Source organism: Spinacia oleracea, chromosome 3, assembly GCF_020520425.1.
Source record: "Spinacia oleracea cultivar Varoflay chromosome 3, BTI_SOV_V1, whole genome shotgun sequence".
NCBI lineage: Eukaryota > Viridiplantae > Streptophyta > Magnoliopsida > Caryophyllales > Amaranthaceae > Spinacia > Spinacia oleracea.
In genome coordinates this window covers 11,603,855-11,626,858 of record NC_079489.1, presented here as the reverse complement: position 1 = coordinate 11,626,858, position 23,004 = coordinate 11,603,855, and the positions used below count along the sequence as shown (strand labels likewise).

The window sequence follows — 23,004 nt, the reverse complement described above, 5'->3', positions numbered from 1 at the left end:
CGACTTTTTTAATTAAAAAAAAATCAATTTTTTTTTCATTGGCCGAAACCATTAGATTTTCTACGTGGCGCTCTAATATTGGATTCGTGTTTGATTTTGGATTGAATTTTATTTTAGATTTAGTTTTTAATTATTAGAGGTGTTTGATTTTGGATGGAGTTGTATATATTAGTAATTAACTGATTTTGATTTTGTTAAATCGTTAAGTTAAAATAAAACTCATATTACAACTGCTATATTTTATATATTAGATTAAATTAGTATTTGATTTTGAATTGAATTTCATTATTTATTTGTTTATTTTAATTATTAGAGTGTTAGATTTTGGATGGAGTTGTATATATATATATATATATATATATATATATATATATATATATATATATATATATATATATATATATATATATATATATATATATATATATATATATATATATATATATATATATATATATATATATATATATATATATATATATATATATATATATATATATATATATATTAGTAATTAGTTAATTAAAATATCTACGTGGCACCTAATTATTTATTTACGTGGCACTCGACCTTTTTTAATTCAAAAATAATTTAGAAATCTTATTGGCCGAAACAATTAGATTTTCTACGTGACGCTCTACTATTGGATTAGTGTTTGACTTTGGATTTTTTTTTATTTTAGATTAGTGTTTGATTTTGGATTAAATTTTATTTTAGATTTATTTTTAATTATTAGAGTATTTGATTTTGGATGGAATTGTATATATTATTAAAATATCTACTTGGCACCTTTATTTATCTACGTGGCATTTGATTTTTTTAAATTCAAAAATAAATTAGAAATCTTATTTTTCATTGGCCGAAACCCATAGTAATCCTACGTGGCACTCTAATGATTCAACAAATATGCCTCCTTTATATATATATATATATATATATATATATATATATATATATATATATATATATATATATATATATATTAGATTAAAATTATTTAATTATAATATTAATAATGGCGATAATAATTTTATTTATAATTATATTATTTTAATAATAATGTTTTCTCCGATAATTATTATAATAATAATAATTATTGTTATTATACATAAATTATACTTATAATTATTATGGAGCATTTTTAATTAATAACAAGTTTTCACTTGATTCGATAAGGTACTATAAGTTCTAATTAGATCAATCGGGTTTGATCAATTCTAATATTTTTTTTTTTTTGATTCTGATGAGGAAAGTTCCGAAAATAAAGAAAATTACAAGAAATAAATAACAAAACAAAAGGGCTTAAGGAGGTATGAAACGAGGAAATGTCACTCCCCTCCTGTCATCCTCTAATATTCTCCTTAATGCTACTGGGATGTCTCTGAAAATCACAAGTTTCTCATCTTGCATGACTCCATTGTTAGCTAACCAGTCAGCTGCTCTATTTCCTTCGCGGTATGTGTGTGCAATTCGTATCTTCCACTGTGGGTTGTCAAGCATGTCTCTGCAATAGTTTAGTTCATGCGTGAATGCTCCATTCACGCCTCTGGTGCTTTGAATTGCCTGTATACATGCTAAACTGTCCAACTGCACCTCCAGTTGTTTGATGTGTAAGTTGCTTGCTAATTCCAATCCTCTAATCAGTGCAAGCAGTCCTGCTTTGAAGGCAACACAGTGCCCAAAATTAGCTGAGTATCCAGCAACATAGTTGCCACTGTGTTCACGAATTATGCCACCTCCACCAGCTGGCCAGGGTGCCCCTTTGGCGGCACCATCACAGTTTAAAGCATACCAATCCGTGTCTGGAGGAGTCCATTTGATGTGGGCTTCGATTCTATCATTCTTCCCGTTATTTTCTTCATCTGTTGCTGCAACTAAGCTTCTTCTTATTTCATTGAATCTGACTTGAAGGAAACCACTTATATCAACTGGAAGTTCTGAATGTCTACCAAACACATAGCAGTTTCTCCACCTCCAAAGCCACCAAGAAGTAACAGCAAATAGAGTTGGCCAGTTTTCTAGAAGTGGTGCTGCATCAACATTTAACACGATCCAGTCCTTCACATTACCTTGCCAGAACCTTTGCTCAGTGGTGAGTCCTCCTAATTTTTTCCACACGAGTTTTGCTGCAGGACAGTCCCTCAGAATATGCAATGTGGACTCCTCTGGCTCACCACAGGTGTAACATTTTGGGTCATCCGTCATGTTCCGTTTGAATCTATTCAGGTTGCCAAGTATGCGATCATGGCAAGCCAGCCACAAAAAGGCTCGCACACGTTGTTGAGCAGGAGTCTTCCACACCTTGTCCCAACTACTGTCATCTAAAACATCAGTTTCATGTCTCATAATGCTTATGGCTGATTTGATTGAAAACTTGCCATGTTTTCCATCTTTCCAGTAAACTAGATCCCCCATATTTGGGTCTGCTTTTAGTTCAAATGACTGAATTAATTTCAGAATGTCAGGTTGTAGATACTCAGCGAAACTGTCCCATTTCCAGCCAGCCCCATGCTCCCACATTTCCTCCACAGTAGATCCTGCAATCTCCATGGGTATTTCTTGTATTACCAGATCACTTAGAGGCACGTTAGTTACCCATTTGTGGTCCCAAAAGAGGGTTTGTGACCCTGTGCCAACAGCCATCTTCATCCCTTCACAGAGAACCTTAGCGTTCTCAGTAATGCCCTTCCACACATTTGAACCGTCCTTTTTGCTCTCGTACATGTCAATATCACAACGCCCCTTGCAATATTTAGCACGCATTACACGGGACCATAGGGAATGAGGTTCAGAAAGTAATCTCCACCCAAGTTTTGTTAAGAATGCAGCGTTGGATTGTCTTGATGATCTAATGCCAATTCCTCCTTGTTCCTTGGGTTTTTGCAGCATTTCCCACGACAGCAGGTGTACCCCTCGCTTGTCTTCGTGCCCTCCCCAGATGAACCTTCTGGTTTTTTTATTAATTTCATCGCAAATTGAGCGGGGGATTTTAGCGGTTTGCATCGAATAACAAGCAATGGTGGATAGCGTTGATTTGGCCAATGTTACTCTTTCTGCAAGTGAAAGGTATCTTGTCTTCCAGCCTGCTAATCTACGGTCAATCTTCTCACATAGGTGATTGAAAGTTTCTTTCGTGACCCGGCTTGTGATGGTTGGCATTCCTAAGTACATGCCCAAATCAGTTGTGCTTTCCATCCCAAGGGCTATGTTTATTTCAGCCTGTGAGTCACTATTGACATTCTTCGAGTAGTAAACTCTAGATTTCGGGAGGCTCACTTTTTGACCTGATGCTCGACAGAACCTGTCCAAGCAGTCGTGTATTACCTTGGCTTGATCAACATCTGCTTCCGCAAAAAGAATTATGTCGTCTGCAAAGAACAAGTTAGACAATAGGGGGCCATTCCTACTGGCACTGATGGGTTTCCACTTTCCATTAACAATGGCTTCTTCGATCGTTTGGTACAATCTTTCCATGCACATCACGAATAAATAGGGTGAGAGTGGATCCCCTTGCCTTATTCCTCTCGTAGGCTTAAAAGAGTTGGAAGGTTCACCGTTCCATAGCACCTGAAGTGAAGCCGTCGAGACGCATTCCATGATGATATTGATCAATAATAGTGGCAAATTCATTTGCATAAGTGTGTCCCTAATAAAGGACCAACGCAGACGGTCATAGGCCTTTTCAAAGTCGATTTTAATTGCCATATAACCCTTCCCACCTTGCTTTCTTTTCATAGTGTGTAGCACCTCTTGGACGACAACAATGTTGCCTGTAATTTGCCTCCCCGGGACGAAGCTTGCTTGAGTATTCGAGATTAGCATTGGTAGTAGTGGTTTAATTCGATTAATAATTACCTTAGTAACTATTTTATAGACTACATTGCACAACCCAATTGGTCGAAACTGAGATGGAAGTTCAGGTTGATCGACCTTGGGGAGCAGCACTATATGCGTCTCATTTAGGCTAGCTGGTAGGCCCTTCCCTTCCAAAATAGGAATGATCAAGTCATATACCTTATTCGCCACAATATCCCAGTTTTTCTGATAAAAGATTGCTTGATATCCATCAGGACCCGGTGCCTTTAGGGCTCCCATATTCTTCACCACAGTATCTATGTCAGATTTTGAGAATGGTAGAGAGAGGCGGTCCCAGTCCCGTCTTGACAGTTCCGGAAAAACGTCATATGGTACCTCAAAGGCCTCAGGTTCACCTTCTTCCGTAAATAAGTTGACAAAATAATCTACAATTTGTTTCTGAACTGAATTTTTGTCATAAATCCAGTCGCCATTCACGTCCTTTACTGCAGTTATTTTGTTTCTCCATCTACGAACAATCGTACTTAGTTGGAAGAAGGTGGTGTTCCTGTCTCCATTCTTTATCCACTCAACACGTGATTTTTGGTACCAAAGAGTTTCTTCTTGCGAGAGGACCTCATCTAGTTCACTTTGCAGCTTTAACTCAAGGTTCAGAAGATACTTGTTCACCTTTATGGAGAGCGTTCGTTGTATGCCTGCTAGTCTTGCCAGAAGGGAACGTTTCCTGTGAAAAATGTTGCCAAATACCTCTCTATTCCAAACTTGCAATTCCTCAGATAGTCGTGCTAGATTTGGTAATAAGGCAGAAGCATTGTCCCATTTTTGTGAAATAAACTCTTTGAAGTTCTCATGTGTCAGCCAAGTAGCTTGTAAACGAAAGGGTTTGTTCATAGATTGCAGCGGAACAAAACCATTGGGGGAGATAAAAATAGGGCAATGATCTGAGTGGGATGCAGGTAGATGTTTCACTCTAGCCTTTTCAAAACGAAGGCCCCATTCTCCATTGCAAAGTGCTCGATCAAGTCGTCCGCTTTGCCTTGTTTCTGGTGTTAGGCCTCGAGCCCAAGTGTGCATAGCACCCAAGAACTCGACTTCCAAGAGATTCATCTCATCGACCCAATCATTAAACCTTGCTGATCTTCTGTTGGTTTCATGGCAGGATTTGTTTCGTTCTGACGGGAATCTCGTGTCATTGAAATCCCCTGCGATGAGCCAAGGTTTGTTATGTGTGCGTGCAAATTCTTTGAGCTCACTCCATAATTCTCTACGCTTCACCGGGTCTGGACTTGCATAAACAGCAGTGAAGTACCAGGGCACAACCCCTATTCTTGTGATGTTCATCGTGATGTGTTGGGTGTGTTTTATTATAGGCTCAACAATCACTAAATCTGGTTTCCAAAAAATCCAGATTCCTCCACTAAACCCCATGGCATCAACTCTTGTGTGGCCGGAATAATTTAGCTTTGACGCAATCAAGAGGGCTTGTTCGCCTCCCATATGTGTCTCTATTAGTGCAATGACATTCGGGTTATTAGCACGAACAATTTCTTTGAGGACAGAGACGAATTCTTTGCTTCCTGCTCCTTGTACGTTCCAGACCATACAAGTAATTGGTAACGAATCCGGGGCTAAATTCGGGGTTCTTGCTTCCATAGAAATTGGGATGGTTGGTAAATTCGACATGTAAGCAAGACTTATTAACCTTAAAAGGCGTTGAATTTCATTGGGAATCATTAGAGTTAGGACTAACTCCTCCGGTGTCGAGATGGGCTCCAACCACGAGTCCATTCGAACTTCTAGTATGTGTGTCAGGGGGTTTGTCACGTAGAAGTAGGGTTTTTCCATCACATGTCCCGCGAACAACGTCTTCTCTGGTGGGATTTTCAACTCGATCACATCTGACTTTGGGGGGAATGCAGGAAACATCTTGTGCAATAGTTGAAGGGATTGTTGCTTTTGGTTCAGGATTTGAAGATTTCTTCTCTAGGCTGTTTGTGATCAATTCGGTGGACTTGTTTGTTGCTTTGAATATTAGTAAGGAGTTCTCCTTACCTTGTGTGGGCTTAAGGATGTTTGACACAGAGGGAGTGGGGGTGACATTTAGGTTAGCATCAGAAAGATTTTTACTAGAGTCTTGTAGCGGGACTCTCCTTTTTTCTTGATATTGCTTTCCTGCAGGTTTGGTAGTTTTAGGATTCTAAATATTCCAAGATTTACTCCCTAAATTAAAGGGGAGAGATATATTGGAAATTCCCAAAACAGATTGGGATTGGGCTCCTAGATCAACTGTGGACGGGGGCGAATCTTCATCATTGACTGCTGATTGATTTTCCTTCCTTGTTGGCATATCTGTTACCTTATGACTTGCCTCATTCACGTTAACCTGATTTTCCAAGACCGCGTATCTCGAACCAACTCCTTGAATACCGCTAGTATTCCCATTGACCGGATTCCTTCCTAAGTTTTCGCCCCTTTGGCCATTCCGGTCGGCCATTCTTGCTCCACCAGTCGATGTGTTTCCGGCCGCCTGATTCGCTTTCTCTTGTCTAGGATTCCGTTTGCGTACTGGTTTTTTCACCAGCATCCAGGAGCCAAAATCTTCTAGTTCCTCTGGTCTATCTTTTTGTTGAATGGAAGGATTGATGCTCGTATTTTGAAGCTGCATATTTATATCTTCCATAGTTCCAGTGTCGATTCTAGGTGCCTGCATTGTTGGGCATGCTTCCTCATTGTGCCCCAAAGTTCCACATTTGAAGCAAACCATCCGTATCCCTTCATATTGGACTTTCCATATCCTGCCTTTCATCCAGAACTTTGATAGTAAGGGTTTAGTAAGATCAATCTCAACACTTACTCGTGTGAATTGGCCTCTATCTGCTTGTGCTGTCGATTTATCAACTCTGAGGACCTTGCCAATTTTTGATCCAATTTTGTTCAGGAATTGGACATCAAAGTATTCAACAGATATGTTAGGAATACGTACCCAAGCAGTAAGTACAGTGATTGGAGCATTGTCTGGTACAAAGTTCGGAACCCATTTTCTGATTGTAAGATAATTATCATCCAACATCCATGGACCTTGTGTGAGGACATAATTATAATCTGCTGAGTTGGTGAACCGTGCGATGAAGTACTTACAGCCGATATCAGTTAATGAGAGTTCCCCCCTGATATTCCATTTCTTTTTCAGCCTCCTCATTAGCCCCATATAGCCAAGGTTACCATCAAACATTTTGATTATCAGTGAGTTTTTCCATGGTTTGCGCATCCGTTTCTTTTCCTCTTTTAACAGTAATATGATCGGACAACGATCATCAATGGGCATATTTTCCGGTGCCTCATCATCGTCCGATACTTCATCCTCCTCATCATCCATTTCCTGATTGTGAATTCCTGTTTGAGTTTGGTTTGGACCTCTCAACATATCACGGAAGGAGGGGACTGAATTTGGACTGTTGTTGGAGATCTCCTTTGTTCCTTCAGTATTTGCGGTGTGAGATGTAACAATTTCTTGATCCCCTGTTGATGCATCTGCCATGGGTTCGTCTTGTTCCGCATCTCTATTGAAGATCAAATGCGTGATCTTCCTCTTTGGTTTTTTATTTGACCTGATTAGTTGGTCATGTTCTTGTTGGGATTTTGGGATTTCTTTTTCGCTTTCCATCAGACAGAGTATTTTTAAAGAAAGAGGAGTTTCTAGCTTTGGGGTGATACCTTCAAAAGGGTAGTGAAAGAGGAGTTTCTAGCTTTGGGGTGATAGCTGTGTTTGATCAATTCTAATATAAGTTTAAATAAATTCCAATAAATTAGATAAGTACCTAATTTGATCAGTTTTAATTAGTTCTCTGTTCAGCTAAATTTCAACAAATTTCAGATAAGTTAATATTGCCTAAACACAGGGAGTACCAATGATGTCTTGGCCCAGTGGTTAAGACTGAGGGCCTGTGTACGATAGGTCTCAGGTTCAAATTCCCCTGCCACCATTTGTAATTTATATTGCCCCTTTGGCTCATTCGCAAAAAAAAAAAAAAACACGGAGTACTCACACAGAGTCCCACCACCGACTAAATTTTAGAATTTGTCACAGGAAAGCTTCTGCTTTCTAAGGTGGTCCGTCCGTCTTTTCCGACATCTATTTATACACCGCCCTTACTTTCTCTTTCCTCCCTTTTCTCTCCGGTGAATTTCGATTTTTAGGGTTAGGGTTTGATGATCGAATTCTGAGCAAAACTTCGATTTTTCTCAGAGATCATCAAACCTTTCATATATTCAATTCAATCCACTACAATGTATGCATTGAAGGAGAAAGTGAGCGAGAAATTATCCCGTCTTTTAGCTGATTCTCCGTCTCCACCGTCCCCTGAATTACAGGAATCTCCCCAGGTACTTAAATTTGGGGCTTTTTGTATAAAGAATTGTTTTAGCTTAATTGATCTTCAATTTTTGTTTTTGAGATGAGATCTGTACAATGTAGGCTTCCTGATGCTAGATTTTGTACGTTGATCACGATTTTAGGTTTAAAAAAGAGGAATTTGTTATCGTTGTGTGACGTTTCAGCTGATTTTGTTTTACTTTTTAATTGATGATGATCAATGTTATGGAGATTTCAATTAGTCGCAGCTGAAATTATGCGATCATTGCAGATTCTCTTTCTTTTTTTGTTTGTTTTTATAACCTGAATTTTATTTGGTTTTTGTGTGTTGAAACTTGGCCCTTTCTTTGAAATCGGCAATTGCCTTTAAAGCTTCAAGTAGTTTCTGGTGCGTAAAGAATCTTATAAGTTTATGATGATTATCAAATATGGAATTCTGAATACTTAGATAAATTAATTTTCTCTTGCAATTAGAATAAAAGTGCATGTGAGTCGTGAATCTGTACTGTTGTTCCACTGCTTTTGACGAGGCTCTCACCATTGTTGGTGATGCGGGTGGAGGAGTATTATACTTCGTATTTAGCCTTATGAGCCCAAGATTTCAAAGGGCTGGTTTCTGCCGTACATTGAATGAAAAACCTCTTCACGAGTTAGAGGATTTTGGGGGGAATTTATTTAGTCAGACATGACTTTGATCTTGTCCATTGTATGCTGATATATGATTAAACTTGGTGACGATCTTTTGATGATCTTTAAAATAGCATAAAGAAGCTGATTTTTTTTTAATGAAATAGTACGTGTAGAATAGCGAATTACCATGAGTCCACAAACTTCTAGCTCTTGGCCCTGTGTATCACTAAGCATGCGTTGCATCTTGTTGATATGTTACTTGCTTTTCTTCCCTCACTGTACCTGATCAACATATTAAATTTCAGTGTTCGGAAGTTGGTATAGGAACATCTGATGCCACCATTAGTCTTTTGTTGAGCATCCAATTGATAATATATTGGTCAAGGATGTACATTAAGTACCTTTCTTGTCGGTCCAAAGTCTCCAAACCTCCAATCCATTTTAAGTATAAGAATTGTCACATGTCTCTTTGACTTTTTCGTTTTAATACTCAATGTATGATATGGGCATGTGCAGGCCAATTCACACTCCAAGGGAGCAAAGGCTTTGTCATCGTTATTTACTTACATCCATCCTTCAACTGCCAAACAAAAGACTCGGGGTGATCTGAAATCATTGCAATCTTCTCCTACCAGATGGAGAAGTAATAGTTTCTCTTGGAAAATTCAAAACATGGATTGTCAGCCAGAAGGCATTCCAAAAAATGAATGTAGAGAATCAACTCTTTCTCATGGTGAGCTTGAGAGCCCTGTTTCTGGCAGAAGTGTTTCTGCACCAGAATTCTTTGAGGATGCATTTGAGCCTCCAAGCCCTTGGAAACTTATGCCCAATCTGACAGATGATTCTTCGTTTATTAATGTGGAATTATACGAGTTTCTTCAGGCATCCCTTCCTAACATCGTGAAAGGTTGTCAATGGGGATTGCTTTACAGGTAACTGCTTTTTCAACTGTTTTCCATAATGGTCTTCACCAACTGCTTCAATGCTTGTTCACTAATCATTGTAGTTTCCTTTGGCTTCTTTCAACTGAAGGGCAGTACTTTAAAACATGGTACATCACTTCGTACTCTTATACGGAAAAGTGCCGATCTTTCAAGTCCTGGTCTATTGGTAAGGCTGACATATAAATATTAGTCCTGGAGGTACATTACATCAGATTTTTTGATAATTACTGATGGAAAATGTTGTTCGTCTTCCAGATTGTTGGAGATAGAAAAGGTGCTGTATTTGGTGGGCTCCTTGACTGTCCTCTTAAACCATGTCCAAGGAGAAAATATCAAGTGAGTTGATCTCAGCACTGTTACTTCTTTTTGTCTGTGCTTTTCTTTATACCATAATTATTTTGGATTTTATCATGTATGTGACAGGGAACAAACCAGACTTTTGTTTTTACCACTAAATATGGTGAACCAAGGCTGTTTAGAGCAACAGGTAAAGGATCTATCCCTTGATTCTTTTTCAAGCTGTTGGATATAATGTGTTTGTAAAGACAAAAACAACCTTGTGAGAATTCCACGTGGTAGGGTCCAAGAAGGTTCAAATGTAGGCTGCTTAAATAAGATTATTTTTGGTCATTGATGAGCATATGTTTTTCCGGTGTTATGCATTTTGTTAATTATGAACAAACTGTCCCTCAAGTATTTATCTAAAGAATCATATGAATTATCGGATATTGGTTGGATATGGATTCTGTCGAGTAAGATTCCTTCTTAAAGGTGTTATTCCATCTCTTTTTATCATACTGTTTCTCCAAGCTAGCGAAAAAAAATACAGATTTCAGTGGGACTACAAGTATGGAGGCTTCTGGTTGAATTGCTTGTCCTTTATGGTTAATATTGAAAGCCTTTGCACCTACACGGACCTACTTGAAAATTTGAGTGGACTATTGGTAGGTTCCATACATGTCTCCATAAGGGCGGTGCTGGGAGGCTAAGAGCCTAATAGTGTCAAAATTAATTGCCTCTCCCCATGTCATGTATGAAACTAAATGGAACCTGAGGTTCAATGATATGGTTCTTTGCAGATGAATATGCATATGTCAAATTAAAACGATCATAACTGGAGTTTTCCCCCCTTCACTAATGACTGGCAGCGCATCATTGGAGTAAAAAACTGATAGAATTGAATCCTCTCTTAGCAACGAAAAACCTTAGGACCTTCTCTCCTCTTCCTAAACAGCAGCTAAGGAATCTTGGATATGATTAAAGCCTGTCTTATGTCTTGAGGCCATACTGTCAATGTGTAAATGTAAAAATTACTTTTCTGTTGTACTTGCCAATATCTGGAATTGTGTTTTTAATGGCTTGAAAAGATTGTCAGTTGTGAATGCTTATGATTGTTCTTGCATGCTATAATAGGCGCCAACCGATACTTCTATTTGTGCTTGAATGACTTTCTAGCATTCGGTGGGGGAGGCAACTTTGCTTTGTCACTGGATGAAGATTTGTAAGTTCCTTTCCATCATTCATTCATTCATTCATTCATTCATTCGTGAGAGCAAGTCATATAACATTTTTGAATGCTTTTTTACTTAAATGTATTTATTTATCAGGTTGGCTGGAAGTAGTGGGCCATGCCAGACTTTCGGGAACACATGCTTGGCTCACGATCCAGAATTTGAATTGAAAAATGTTGAGGTACTTTCTTATTTATATTATCTCCGAGACATCAACTGTCACTAAATGTTGTATGTTACTTTTTTGTTTCATGTCGGGATTGTCAGAATGTCAAACCCGTGATAAAAAATCATGTCCTTCTCGTCATGTCTTTTGTTACGTTACCATGACTCGCTGCGTTGGAACGTTTCTTTCCTTATACGTTTGTTCTTTTGTCAAAATTGGCCAAAAATATATTTCTAGTTACTGTATCATGTTACTTTCCGTAATTAATCATTTATTGAATATTATAACCACTCATATTATTATAGGTTTGGTTATATTATGTTGAAAGAGTTCTTAAACTAAAAAAAACTTATATGATGAAGTTAAATCCATTAATATGGATTTTTTTGAAAAACTTCACGCCGCATTGGCCGGGATCTGTTCCATTAATCCGATAACAAGCCGCTTTCACAATCGCCACCGAGTCCACGTTTTTTCCCCAAAATCAGTGCCCACCATGAAATACTAGGACCCCGGTTGATTTCCAGGATGAAATTATCTGCAGTCGAGCTTGAACTATTGGTACGAACATCCACGCAATATTTGTTGCCATTCATCGTTCATAGCAAATTTGAATTGTCTCTTGAAGACACATCTTAAAGTTACTTTGAATTTGTAGATCCTTGGATGGCCATATATAATATACTCCCTGAACTCTAATTTAAAAAATGTTTTGGGGCAGAAGCAGCTAGGTTTTAAAGCTTTGTCAGCTGGTTTGATGTATGAAACAAGTAGAATGGCATGTGTCTGCTTCAGTGAATGAGGTTACTAATGTGTGATATGGATGATGAGGTTTCTATTCTTTGGGTATGTGTGAAAGTCTGCAACAAGAGGTGATACATGAAGTTTGGAGAATCTGTGTCATTTCAAGTCGCGTCGATGACTGGTGATGGACTTTGAGGGAAGCACGGAGTTGAACAGAATACAATACAATGCTGAAGTAGATGCAACTTCAGTTTAATGGCCAGTTTTAGTTTTGAATATGAATAACATCACCGAACTCCGAAGCAGTAATGATGTAGGATGTATTTGCAGTTTGTTTAATTTGTGAGTGTAGGAGGGAAGAAGAAGAAAAAGGGAAGAAGAAAGCATGAAGCCATTGTTGTTAGAGCTTAGAGCTCGTAACCTTGAGAGAGAAAGTAAAGGACTACATTTTTATTAATGATGTGATTAATTGAGATAGTACAAAACTAGAGTATTTATACGAAGTAGTTACAAGGTAGTTACAAGCTAATTACAAGCTAGTGTTCTATACTCCAATACCCCCCTCAAACTGGAGATGGTGAAAAACATCTTCAGTTTGAAAGCTTTGAAACAGACTCTTCAGTAACTCTGCACCAAGAACTCCTCATGAACAAGCATAGATGTTGGCCACTGCTGTTGCTGTTGTACCAACTGCTCATATCAAACTGCAACTTCCAATATTGCCTTGAAGAAATGAGCCTCAATGGGTCTCATCAAAAGAATGATCACAATGGATCAATGAAAATAGACCTCTATGGGTCACAAAACAGACCTCTATGGGTCACAAAACTGACTTCTTTGGGTCACAAAACAATCCCCAACCTCTGTTGAGTCACAAAACTGACCTGATTTTACAGGTTCTGATTCTCCAGATCTATTGCTGTGAAAAATGCACAAAACTGACCTGATTATACAGGTACTGAATCTCCAGATCTATTGCTGGGAAATGTTGAATCGTGCCAACATTCAAAAGAAAAAAAAACTTCAACCCAAAACTGGCAGCCTCTGTTGGGTTACAAACAAACTTCAACATCAAAAACAATCAATACTGCGGGCAACAAATCAAGCCAACATTCAACAACCAACCTCCATCATTTAACAGTATATTATCCTCTAGAGCAAAAACTGGTGCATGATCTCCTATTCTAAGGTTTTGCAGCCATTCTTTAATCTGTTCCTGTTTTTGGTGAATATCCCCAATTATCACACGTTTCTTCAATGCAAAATGTAAACACAACAACACTTGTGCAGCCTTCTTATGCAATTTCCATTTGAATTGTTTATATTGCAATTCAATAGTGTAAGACAACAACATCAGACTAATATCAGCAATATCAAAAATGCTTTGAATTATCAACCAATGTAACATTCAAATCTACACGAACATATACTCTATTCCCCCTTCAAATCTGCCTCTTTTAGTGTTGATACACTCCTTTTTACCTTCACCAGTGTCATCATTCTCACTTACATTTCCAGAAAAGAATCCCATTATTCTTGTAACTCTATTTGGTTTAAAATGGTTATCGCACCAAGATGCAAGGGGTTTGAGAAATCGAATCCCATCAGCAAGGTGAATCAAACCTTCTCTAGCCACATCAAAGAAGATGAACTCAATTCTCAGGAATCCATCTAAAGATCGAGATGATTTCAACCAAAACTCACTCCGATTCTCACACAAGAACCAGCAACAACAAAATGCAATTTGAGCAAAAGAAATCAGGAATTAAACCCTGGCTTTTCCACCAAAACCTTCAAGAAATGTCTTCGGATAGAAGCTCAAGTGAAGAAAAGAAATCGGGATCAAATGAAATCTCAGAATTGCATAATTTGTCGTTCCAAAACAAGCTTCCATTAGAGTTTGAGAACGAAATCAATTGGACAAGAAAAACTCTTAACAATTCTCAAATTTACAAAACATCATCGGCATCAACAACAATTACCCAGAAACAATTCAAATTGCGGCGATACAACTAAGACGATTCCAATAAAAAAATGATGAACTAGCAGCATCAATTTCGGAAAGAGAAAGAGAGGTTTTAAGCATTACCAATCACATCATCGACAGAGGAAGTCAAGAAATCACGGAAACGAACTCAAAAATCGCAATTCACCAACATTTATCAACCCATTAAGCAGACCCATAAACCGAAACTCGTAAGTAGAGAAAAGTTTGGGTAAATCAAACCTTGAAGTAGCAGAAGCAGACGTCGAAAAAGACGACGACGGAAGAGCAATCGCAACCAAATCACCGATTAACCTCCGTTCAGACACGCCGAGGAACACGGAAATGCAAATTGCTTCAAGAATCTATCAGCAATAATAGATTCGTGCAAATATGCCAAGAACCCTAGAATTTGGGGAGAATTTGACGAATTGGTAATTTGATTCTAACGGAAGTTTAATGCGGAATTGAAGAGCCGAGATCGTTCCCGCTCTGATACCATGTTGAATTTGTGAGTGTAGGAGGGAAGAAGAAGAAGAAAAGAAGAAGAAAGCATGAACCATTGTTGTTAGAGCTTAGAGCTCGTAACCTTGAGAGAGAAAGTAAAAGACTACATTTTTATTAATGATGTGATTAATTGAGATAGTACAAAACTAGAGTATTTTATACTAAGTAGTTACAAGGTAGTTACAAGCAAATTACAAGCTAGTGTTCTATATTCCAATACAGTTTGGCTTGGTTTTTCTATAGATGTTTTTTGTCCCTACTGGACTGAAAAACTTATTGAGGGATTACCAAAGCTTGTATTAGTTGATGAGACTATTTATGCATGAGCATGTAATGGACCGCATGAGAGCTGACCCACCTATGTTTGTGTACAGCAGGCGCCACAGGAAAGGGCTAGCATTAGCTCATAAGGCACAACAAGCACCTGCAGCAGGAGCAGAGTAGGAAAGCAAAGCTGTTAGCCACTAAAAGACAAAGCAGAGCAGCAACTGCATTTATGAGGAATCGTACCAGTAGCTTTAGGTAGCAATTAAATAGAGGAAGGGAGGAAAGAGAAGGATTGTCCTTTGTATTGAGAATAGAGATTAGTAGCCTAAAGCTACCAACTTGGAGATTTGTAGCCTCAAGCTACTACTTTTGTAATCAATTCCTGAGTAATTCATCAATATAATTCTTCCTGTTCTCCACTATTTTGCTGTGTTCCCTTGTTTATCTGTTGTGGGCAGCAGGGGGTATTACATTTGGTATCAGAGCAGCCACGAACCTGAGGGAGAAGAGCAGCCATGGTGCTTTCAAATTCGTTGAGATTTGAGGCCTTAGAAGGAGGGCTCACAGAAGTGGGGCAACGAATGAACACCCTGGAAGAGAAAGTGCAGCAACTATTATCGGAGGGTATGGCAGCATTCCAAAAGACTCTTGCTGAGAATTTTGTAGCCAAGAGTGCAGAGGATACACAGAAAAATCAAGAAGCGGTGGAAGCAGCCACCATCCGTTTGGAGGGACGCATTGACCGTTTTAGGCAAGATCAGTCTGAACAGATGGACATATTAAAGAGGAATCAAGAACAGTTCCAAGAAGAGATAAGGACTTTGATGGCCAACCAAACTCCGGCGAGACAGAATCGCCACGAAGAGGAAGAGTATTCGGGGAACTACCTCCACAGAAGAAGGGGTTTTGACGACGGAGGTGGTGGAGGGGGCGGCCATTGGAAATACAGGAAGCTCGACATGCCGTTGTTTGAAGGCAACGACCCAGATGGATGGATACTCCGCGGGGAGAAATACTTTGATTTTTACAAGCTTTCTGAAAATGAAAAGATGGAGGCGGCAGTGGTCTCAATGGAGGGTGATGCTCTGCGGTGGTTCACTTTCGAGTCACGGCGGCGACCTATGAGAGATTGGGCTGACTTGAAGGCTCGAGTATTGGTTAAATATCGCCCCACCAATGCGGGAACCTTGCACGAACAGTGGTTAGCGACGTCTCAGACCACCACGGTGGCCGAGTACGTGAGGCGGTTCACTGACCTAGTGTCTCCTCTTGATGACATTCCTGAAAGTATTCTACTGGGTCAATTTATAAATGGGCTTAAAGATGATATTAAATCTGAAATTCGGGTATTGAATCCGGAAGATCTGGATCAGGCAATGGTTGTAGCTACAAGGGTCGAGGAACGTAACCGGGTAAGGAGAAACGGGTTGGGGGCAAATCGGTCTGGCCAATTTTCATACTTTAGTAAAAGCCCAATAGCAACTTCCAACAACACAGGAGCCCAAACACATGGTTTAGTATCCAACCAATATAACCCACTTACCAAAAGTTCCACCTTCAAGCCAGCAACGTCAGTAGGATCCCAGGGATCAACTGCTACCACTGCAAATAATTTCTCACCCAGAACCACCACTACAACTTCCAGAATTGGCGGCGAGATGAAGCGATTAACAGAGCGGGAATTGCAAGATAAGAAGGCAAAGGGTCTATGCTTCCGATGTGATGAAAGATGGGGAATAGGGCATCAATGTAAAAAAAAAGAGATGAGTGTGTTACTTGTGGATGACGAGGACACCGGCGACGAGGAGTTCGGCGAGGAGGTAGGGGGTGAGTTTCAGTCATTAGAGGTTCCGAGCGAGGAGGAGGTGCCTGCGGTACTCTCTATCAATTCCATTGTGGGTCTCACGAACCCGAAGACCCTCAAATTAGTCGGGCTGATTGAAGGCAGGGAAGTCGTTGTTATGGTTGACCCGGGGGCAACCCACAATTTTGTTTCACTACGGGCCGTGGAGGAGCTGAAAATTCCGATCACAGAATCAGCAAGTTTCGGGGTTTCTTTGGGGAATGGGGAAGCCATCAAGGGAAAAGGGATTTGCAGGGAGGTGAAATTGAAGCTCAACAGAGAAATAGAGGTAATTGAGGATTTTCTTCCGTTAGAATTGGGGAACTCTGATGTTATACTTGGAATTCAGTGGCTAGAAAAATTGGGTCCAGTGGTGACAAACTGGAGAACCCAAGTCATGAAATATCAGTTGGGAAAGAACACGGTGACCATCACAGGCGACCCTTCTTTGTCTCGTTCGAAAATCTCTCTCAAAGCCATGATTAAGGTTCTCAAGAAGGAAGGTGGTGGGATATTAGTTGAATTTAATCGACTGGAAGAAAAGGGCAGCGAGACAGAGGAACAACCCTCGTTCCTGCGTGACGTGTTGGTGGAGTATAGGAAGGTGTTCGAGCTACCAACGGGACTGCCTCCCACTCGTGATCATGAACATGCCATTCTCTTGAAAGAAGGGAGTGACCCGGTTAGCGTGAGGCCATACCGTTACCCACAGGTTCAAAAGGATGAAATCGAGCGACTTATCAGGGAGATGTTGGAGGCGGGTATAATCAGACCTTCGACTAGCCCGTTCTCTAGTCCGGTATTGTTGGTAAAGAAAAAAGATGGGTCGTGGAGATTTTGTGTTGATTATAGGGCTCTTAACAAGGAAACAGTTCCCGATAAATACCCCATCCCCGTGATTGATGAGTTGTTGGATGAGTTACATGGGGCGAAAATCTTTTCCAAGTTAGACTTGCGGGCTGGGTACCACCAGATTCGTGTGAAGCAGAGCGATGTCCACAAAACCGCATTTCGGACCCATGAAGGCCATTATGAATTTATGGTTATGCCTTTTGGGCTTACCAATGCTCCGGCCACGTTTCAATCCCTTATGAATGAGGTATTCCGTTCGTATTTAAGAAAATTTGTGCTTGTATTTTTTGATGATATCTTAGTCTATAGCAATTGTGAAGCAGAACATGAGAAACATCTTAAAATAGTCTTGTCGATGCTGGCTGAGAATCAGTTGTTCGCCAACTATAAAAAGTGTGAGTTTGGTAAGGCAGAGGTGGCGTACCTCGGCCATGTAATCTCAGGTGAGGGTGTAGCCGTCGATCAAGATAAAGTACGAGCAATCCAAGAATGGCGCATACCACAGAATTTGAGGGAGCTGCGAGGGTTCCTAGGGCTCACGGGATACTATCGTAAGTTTGTCTCAAGCTATGCACAGATAGCTCAACCCCTTACGGACCAGCTACGTAAGGACAGTTTTGGGTGGTCGGCAGAGGCCACCACGGCCTTTATGAGGCTTAAGGAGGCCATGACTACTGCCCCGGTATTGGCGATGCCTAATTTTGGAAGGCTATTCATCATCGAAACTGATGCTTCAGGCTACGGCATAGGGGCTGTGATGATGCAGGACAATCGTCCTATTGCTTTTTTCAGTCGGATTCTTGGGCCACAAGCACGGGGAAAATCTATATATGAGAAGGAGTTGATGGCGGTGTGTCTAGCCGTGCAAAAGTGGAAACACTACCTTTTGGGAAGACATTTTGTGATCAGGACCGACCAACAAAGCATTAGATACATCACTCAACAACGGGAGATTGGAGCAGACTACCAAAAATGGGTGAGGAAATTGATCGGATTTGATTTTGAAATACAATATAAGCCCGGAACGTCAAATCGTGTGGCTGATGCGCTTTCTAGGAAGAATGAAGGTGAGCTCGAATTGGGGTGTATAGAGTTGGTAGCTTTGCTCTCCTCTCACTGTATACGTTGGGAGGAATTGGAAGAGGAGGTTAAGAATGACGGGGGATTGGCAAAACTAAGGCAGGAGATAGAGGACGGGCGAGTAGTACCTGGGTTTACAGTGGAGGGTGGCAGATTATTGTTCAAGGGGCGCATGGTGTTGGCAAAGAATTCTGCCTTCATTGCCTCATTACTTCGGGAATACCATGACTCTCCAACTGGTGGTCATCTAGGGGAAGTTAAAACTTACCTTAGGTTGAATGCAGAGTGGTTTTGGCAGGGAATGAGGAAGATGGTGGCCACTTATGTGAGAGAATGTGCGATATGTCAACGGAGCAAGCACTCACAACAACAACCGGCGGGGCTACTGCAACCTCTCCCCATTCCCATGGCTGTTTGGAGTGACATTGCTATGGACTTCATTGAAGGTTTGCCTCCCTCAAAGGGGGTGGACACGATATTGGTTGTGGTGGATCGCTTGTCTAAATATGCTCACTTTATCGGGTTGAAGCACCCTTTCACCGCACTTTCAGTTGCGAATGCCTTCATTAAAGAAGTGGTGAAGCTACATGGGTTCCCTTCATCCATTGTGTCGGATAGGGATAGAGTTTTTCTTAGTATCTTTTGGAAGGAACTATTCAAGTTACAGGGAACAGAATTAAAGAGAAGCACTGCTTACCACCCCCAAACTGATGGGCAGTCCGAGAACGTGAACAAAGGTCTGGAGACCTACTTAAGATGTTTTGCAAGTGAAAGGCCGAAAGAGTGGGCTAAATGGTTGACTTGGGCAGAGTATTCGTACAACACTTCGACCCACTTAGCCACTGCAATGACCCCCTTTAAGATTGTCTATGGTCGTGACCCACCAAGGCTGTTTCGCATTGGCTCCGGGCAGACCCCTGTGGACAGTTTAGAGGAGATGCTCAAGGAAAGGGATGGTGTGTTGGATGAGCTTAAACTCAATCTCCTGCGGGCACAACAAATAATGAAGAAAAATGCTGATATCAAGAGGAGGGAAGAGCAATTTGAGGTAGGGGACAGTGTATTTCTCAAGTTACAACCGTATCGCCAACGTTCTTTGGCCAAAAGACCCTTTGAAAAGTTGTCTGCACGTTTCTATGGGCCTTATGAGGTATTACAGAAAATAGGTAAGGTGGCTTACAAACTGAACTTGCCACCCACCTGTAGAATTCACCCTGTCTTTCACGTATCACAGCTCAAGAGGGCAGTGGGACAGCAGATAGCTCCTGCAGCTATTCCACAGCAACTCACTCAGGAGCTAGAGCTCTTAACTGAACCCGAAGCACTGCTGGAAGTGCGCAACCAGGGTGGTGAGGGCAAGCCAACCTTGGTCTTGATCAAGTGGAAGGGGCTGCCACACTTTGAGGCAACATGGGAGGAAGCTCACTTGATCTCCGATCGTTTTCCAGACTTCCACCTTGAGGACAAGGTGAGTCTTTGGGGGCAAGGTGATGTAATGGACCGCATGAGAGCTGACCCACCTATGTTTGTGTACAGCAGGCGCCACAGGAAAGGGCTAGCATTAGCTCATAAGGCACAACAAGCACCTGCAGCAGGAGCAGAGTAGGAAAGCAAAGCTGTTAGCCACTAAAAGACAAAGCAGAGCAGCAACTGCATTTATGAGGAATCGTACCAGTAGCTTTAGGTAGCAATTAAATAGAGGAAGGGAGGAAAGAGAAGGATTGTCCTTTGTATTGAGAATAGAGATTAGTAGCCTAAAGCTACCAACTTGGAGATTTGTAGCCTCAAGCTACTACTTTTGTAATCAATTCCTGAGTAATTCATCAATATAATTCTTCCTGTTCTCCACTATTTTGCTGTGTTCCCTTGTTTATCTGTTGTGGGCAGCAGGGGGTATTACAGAGCAGAGGATGCAGACATAGTCGGAGCTGAAGTTACCAATTTAAGTGTAGTTAGAAATTGACCGATTTATGGAACATTGCAGATTTGCAGGACTACGTTTCTGCAAGGGAGTTTTTCTTTTGCCTAGTTTAATGAGTTTGTACAGGGAAGCATAGTATTGATTTACTTTTCCCTTTTCCTTCCTCTCTTCCTCTCTAAGCGCACATTTGATGATCAGTTAGTCAGTCACCATACTTCCTGTGGACTATTCTGGAGTTTTTCAGTAAGATATTAAAAAAAAAAAAAGAGATGAGATTTTGGTGTACACTACAACAATAACAACAACAAAGCTTTAGTCCCAAAATGATTTGGGGTCGGCTAACATGAATCGTCATAGGAGATCGTCATTGTCACCAATCAAACCAGAAAGGAGCAGGAAGTAAAAAAAGAACAAACAAGGAAGAGAAAGTGGAATTAATGGAAGTAAGATAAGAGAAAAATGTATATATATATTATAGAAGAAATATTGTAAGAGATAATAAAAATAAGTAAAATAAGTACATTTCAAAATAGCATGTGAAATTAATTTTTTTTTAAAGAATTTTAAAAATAAAATAAAAATAAAAATAGCATGTAAGAGATTTCGGTGTACACTGCCTGTTTAAAAAATGCTTGAAGGATTAGCTTTTGTTTATTCTTTGAATTGAGAATGAATTGGGACTGCCAGAAAGATTCATGTTAAATAATACAAAAACTAGTATAAATACGAGGAAGAACAATATGAGACAACGCCAATCTAATTGTTGCTGCATCTTGATATGCTGCCATGTTGGGTGGATTCAGTTCATTTATGCCCAATCTTTGTTTTATTTTTACCTGGTGTTAGGCAGGGGTTGGAAGTGGGATTTGGTGGGGTTTAGACGTTTAGTTACTTGAGTGGGAGGATAACGGAATTGAATCAAGTCCTACATGAGTTAAGCTTGCTCTGGTTAGATAACCTGTAAACTTGGTGCTATCTGGTGAGTCATTCGCACAACTTGATTAATAGTGGACAGTTGGACTGACAGATTCTGGTAGCTACTTCAACATTGTTTACTTTTTTGTGTAGGATTTTTCAGTAAATATGAGAGTATCAGTTTTTCACATGAGATAGAATAGATGAGAGGGGAAGTTTATCATCTTTAGATTGGCTTTCATGAGCTAGATCAAAATTTAACTTCATATTTACCGGTGTAAAACATCTCAGTGGGGATCTTGGGATTTATTTCAGTTTTATTTGGCGTTGTAGATCTAGTTGCCCATTTACATGCTCGTCATGAGAGAGCCTTACAGGATAATTCTCATCTGCTTTCATGGGTTTATCTGCTTTGAGGTTGCACATATCATGATTTTCCTGGTGGTGTCCCTGCTGTGCTGGTAGTTGTGTTAGTTTTTCCAATCATGGGTGCCTGTCTCTGATGTCTTCTCTTTATTCATCATACCAAAACAAAGAAAACTTGGACTTTTAGAGTCTGTTTAGTTATTTTCAGTTAACATCAGCCATCCTTTACTCTTTATGACGGAATATTTATCCTATATTCCTATGTATACCCTCGAGAACTTTGTTAATTGGTTGGAAGTGTAGCAGACTAGCCGCAATCCATTCCCAGAAGTCGCCTGAGTACTTGTTGACTTTATTCCGTTCTCTAATATTAAAAATGGTCTTATGATTCGATTTGCGATTCTACACTTTTTTCTTGACTAGCGAAAACCTCGTAAATTTGAATCACCTTAAGAAAGTTATTAATAAATAAATATTGTTCAGTATTGCTTCTAGAGCTAGTAAACAATAATATATTTCAATTATGAACTTTTTCACTTGTAATATAAGCACTTTCAATGAAGTTTGAGAATAAAATATTATTATACTTGTTTACGATTTGATTCTAAGAGTTCTCTCTGATTCAAAGTAGAATCCCGATTTTGATAACCTTTACTTCTCTTGATGATTTGCTGACTTCCTTATTTCCATACTGTCTGCAGCTCTGGGGTTTCACCCATTCATCTCGGTACCTTACTTGATATGCAAGTGATGGTGTAGCGGATAATCTACGACTTCAGCTCATTATTTGTTGTGGAAGATCATCATTGTATTTCATTGGTCATCTTTAATAGGCTAAATTATGTATTTATTCTTTTGGGTGTACATATTGTACAACAGTATATGCTTTTGCTACTTTCAAACCCCATGTAATTTTAGGGTGGCAATGAGATAGTATTCGACAGATTAGAACAAAGACATTGATTGTACCTCAAATTCCTCACAAATACCAGTAAAGCCTGTATCAAAGTTTATGCCTATGAATAATTTTGTTCAGTTCCGGGATTTCAAATAGACCAGTTTAGTAGTTTTGTAATTCAGGCTGCG

The 23,004-nt window shown here is 39.8% G+C and overlaps 1 protein-coding gene across 3 annotated transcripts; it reads left to right on the top strand.

Moving 5' to 3' along the window:
• Window positions 1–7,880: 7,880 nt before the first annotated feature.
• Window positions 7,881–22,953, top strand: LOC110788908 (uncharacterized). 3 transcript variants are annotated; one of them, XM_021993538.2, is made up of 8 exons: window positions 7,881–8,199; window positions 9,335–9,750; window positions 9,856–9,928; window positions 10,018–10,098; window positions 10,186–10,249; window positions 11,176–11,263; window positions 11,370–11,454; window positions 22,620–22,953. In XM_021993538.2, exons 1-8 carry the CDS (start codon window positions 8,104–8,106, stop codon window positions 22,656–22,658), a joined length of 942 nt encoding a protein of 313 aa, XP_021849230.1. In that variant the 5' UTR covers window positions 7,881–8,103; the 3' UTR covers window positions 22,659–22,953. The 3 variants fall into 3 exon arrangements, with proteins under 3 accessions (XP_021849230.1, XP_021849232.1, XP_021849231.1); XM_021993540.2 differs by lacking the exon at window positions 22,620–22,953 and adding an exon at window positions 15,052–15,363 and having other exon boundaries at window positions 7,884–8,199; XM_021993539.2 differs by lacking the exon at window positions 22,620–22,953 and adding an exon at window positions 15,049–15,363 and having other exon boundaries at window positions 7,884–8,199.
• The last annotated feature ends 51 nt before the right edge of the window (window positions 22,954–23,004 follow it).

Excerpts from the sequence above, each read along its gene's own strand:
- LOC110788908 (XM_021993538.2), top strand. The coding sequence starts at position 8,104 with ATGTATGCATTGAAGGAGAAAGTGAGCGAGAAATTATCCCGTCTTTTA. Across the intron at positions 9,929-10,017 it reads TTTCAAGTCCTGGTCTATTG|ATTGTTGGAGATAGAAAAGG; the intron begins GTAAGGCTGACA and ends TTCGTCTTCCAG. Across the intron at positions 10,250-11,175 it reads AAGGCTGTTTAGAGCAACAG|GCGCCAACCGATACTTCTAT; the intron begins GTAAAGGATCTA and ends ATGCTATAATAG.